Source organism: Gavialis gangeticus, unplaced genomic scaffold (genome assembly GCF_001723915.1).
Source record: "Gavialis gangeticus isolate Ggan-Ray unplaced genomic scaffold, GavGan_comp1, whole genome shotgun sequence".
NCBI classification, from domain to species: domain Eukaryota; kingdom Metazoa; phylum Chordata; order Crocodylia; family Gavialidae; genus Gavialis; species Gavialis gangeticus.
In genome coordinates, this window is record NW_017729033.1 from 12,570,684 (window position 1) to 12,573,341 (window position 2,658).

General features: G+C 40.0%; 1 protein-coding gene across 3 annotated transcripts in view; it reads left to right on the plus strand.

The window, feature by feature from the left end:
- Positions 1 to 2,629, plus strand: part of EIF2AK3 (eukaryotic translation initiation factor 2 alpha kinase 3) — a 61,373-nt gene extending 58,744 nt beyond the window's left edge. For all 3 annotated transcript variants that reach the window (XM_019526340.1, XM_019526337.1, XM_019526338.1), the window contains exons 15-16: positions 385 to 447; positions 1,455 to 2,629. In XM_019526340.1, coding sequence (XP_019381885.1) covers positions 385 to 447; positions 1,455 to 1,631 — 240 coding nt within the window. In that variant the 3' untranslated portion in view covers positions 1,632 to 2,629. The remainder of the gene's footprint in view (positions 1 to 384; positions 448 to 1,454) is intronic.
- The last annotated feature ends 29 nt before the right edge of the window (positions 2,630 to 2,658 follow it).

Consider the following 2,658-nt stretch of genomic DNA (forward strand, 5'->3'; position numbering starts at 1 on the left):
CCCCCCCCCCCCCAAATGCCTGTCCCCCATGCAAGGAGGAAAGCACTGTAATATATACATTTTGAAATTTGGTGTCACTCAGTTTACAAAAGTTATAGAGGGGGGTACCTCAAGCCCTGCAAGAGGTACTTTGAGCCCAAAAACATTGAGAACAACTTCCTAAGACAAAAGGCTACTCCATGATCACTTGAAGACAGATGACAACTGTCAGTGTAATGTACACCAGCAGAATCTTGCTTGGCTGAGGCAGTGACCTGATGTAAAGGTTTTACATTGTCTGTTCCTTTTTACACTGGTATAAAAGTGTGGTCTCCCCAGACCCTTTGTGAGCAAGAGCTTGAAGTGTGACATGTCTAATACCCTCTTTTTTTTATATCATTACAGACATTAAGTGAAGTAAGAAGCTTGAAGTTTCCACTGTTGTTTACTCAGAAATGTCCACAGGAGGTAAATATGTTTAATGCTGGTTTGGGACTGCCCACCTGCATTCCAGTTGCTTTCTCTTTAGGCAAGTGAAAGGTGTCTTAGCTCTTCCGTTTTAGACCAGATTCCTCTTCCAGGTGCTTTACTGTGCCTCAGATATGAGGGTACTAACCTTCAATCGGTGCCTTAGCCTTTATACAAATAATTTTGCTTCGTGCTATTTTACATTCCTAGTGCTCAGCCTGCCTGGTTTTCCTGTACTGCTGATGCAGCAGCACTTCCTTTTCCCATATGTCCCAGCCCTCTTCTGCTTGTGCCTGAATCCTTAGCACAGAAACCGCGTAGGTGAGAAGTGGTACTACAGGTGGGCCGAGCCTCTAAGAAGAACGTTGCATTAACAAAGCTACACTGTGAGGCAGAGCAGGGGGAGGGTCATTTCAGATGAAGTGGGGGAGCTTGCAGACCCCCAACATGAGAAACTAAGTGATTTCCAGATTCCTTTCTGGCTGCTGCAGCTCTGTATTCAGATGACACCAGCCTCCCCCTGAAACCACTGCAGCCAGACTTCTGGAGGGATGAAGTCTGCTTGGAGTGTCAAGTTGAATTGAGATTAGTGATGCTTCATTTCTTGGACTGTCTGAGGCGCAAGAAATATTTTTCTGCTTTTTAAAATTAATCTACCCATATGTTAAAAAGGAAAATGTTGGTGTGTTCTTTTAAAGCTGCTTCATGTGCTTCCTTAAATCTAAAAATTAAATGCACAGTTAAGTGGAGTGTAAAATTAAGATGCAAGATCTGTAAATTTTCAAAAACATACCAGCCCTTTGAATCTCGGGGCAGGCTGGACCTGCCAAGTGAGCTTTTAATCCCTGCTCAAAGGATAAATCTGTTGCCACTGTACATACAGTACTGTGCCAAAGAATTAATGCACAGGTTTCTTGGAAAGCACTTTGGAGCATCTTGTTGCTTTTGCAGCCAAAACTAAACAGTTGGTGTCTGAAATGTCACATATCACATTTATTATCTTTTAGTATGCTATGGTGAAGCATATGCTTTCAACAAACCCAGTCGAAAGACCAGAAGCTGAAGACATCATAGAAAATCCTGTATTTGAAGACTTAGAACTCCCAACAAAAACAGTGCTTAGACAGAGGTCACGGACAATGAGTTCATCTGGAAATAAGCATTCAAGACAGCCAAGCAAATGATTCTGCTTACTTGAAAGATTTCTGAGGGATAATTCAGCAGGTGGATCCTACAGCACAGAAGGTTGATCTCGGAAACATTTATGCTTCAACTTTGATTTTGCTCTTAGTTTTGTAAGAAACAATCCAATCGGAGTTCAGTTAATCGTGTTTGCTCTTGTTTGGTGACTCAGTGAAAGCCAGTAACTAACGTTATTTTCACGTTCCAGTCTTTGTTATACCTAAGCCCACACGGATGAATCAGTCCAGCACACTGCCTGCCCTCTACATTGTTGACCTTATTTGTGTTTGGATCCTGTAAATATCAGCGCTCTGGGGAACGGAAGAGATCTTTAAGATGTAAATAGAATTAAAATACTGTATTTTTATAAAACAAATTGCAGTCTCTAAGCCTGGTGAGTACGTGTCCTAAACTCTGAGATCTTGAAACAGACCGTGAAAATCCATGACTCCATTTCTTCTCGTTGCGGGGTAAGTTGGGAATCTCCACTATTTTCAAAGCAAAATACCATGGCTGTATATACTATCACCATCCATAGCCAGTCCTTAGAGCATCCTGTGGTTTATATTTTCACACCACAGTAGATTTTAGTGAATGCATTTTGTACTGGTAAGCCTATAGGGGGTGGGGGGGAGGAACATTTTGCCATAAAAATTGGGCATAGGTACTGGTTTGAAGAGCCATAGTAAAACATAAGCATATATCAAAAAGTTGTGATTCTGAAATTTTTAAGACATGAAGTCATAAATGTCTTATGTAATCTTGTAGATTTGTACTTTTTTTAAAAATCAACTGTAGACATTTGTGTAATCTGCTAATTTAACTGCCTAATACCATGCTTTTTCTCACTGTAAATATGTTCATTTTTATTTATAAAATGCCAAGTCAATCCATATGGGTTGGAGGTGTACAGAATGCACTTACTATGGTTGTCAAGTGCGTTAATTATTGTGACTTCTTTCAAGTCTAAATGATTTAATAAAAACTTTTTTATTTAAAATGTTTAATTGCTTCTCTTAAAAAAAGAAT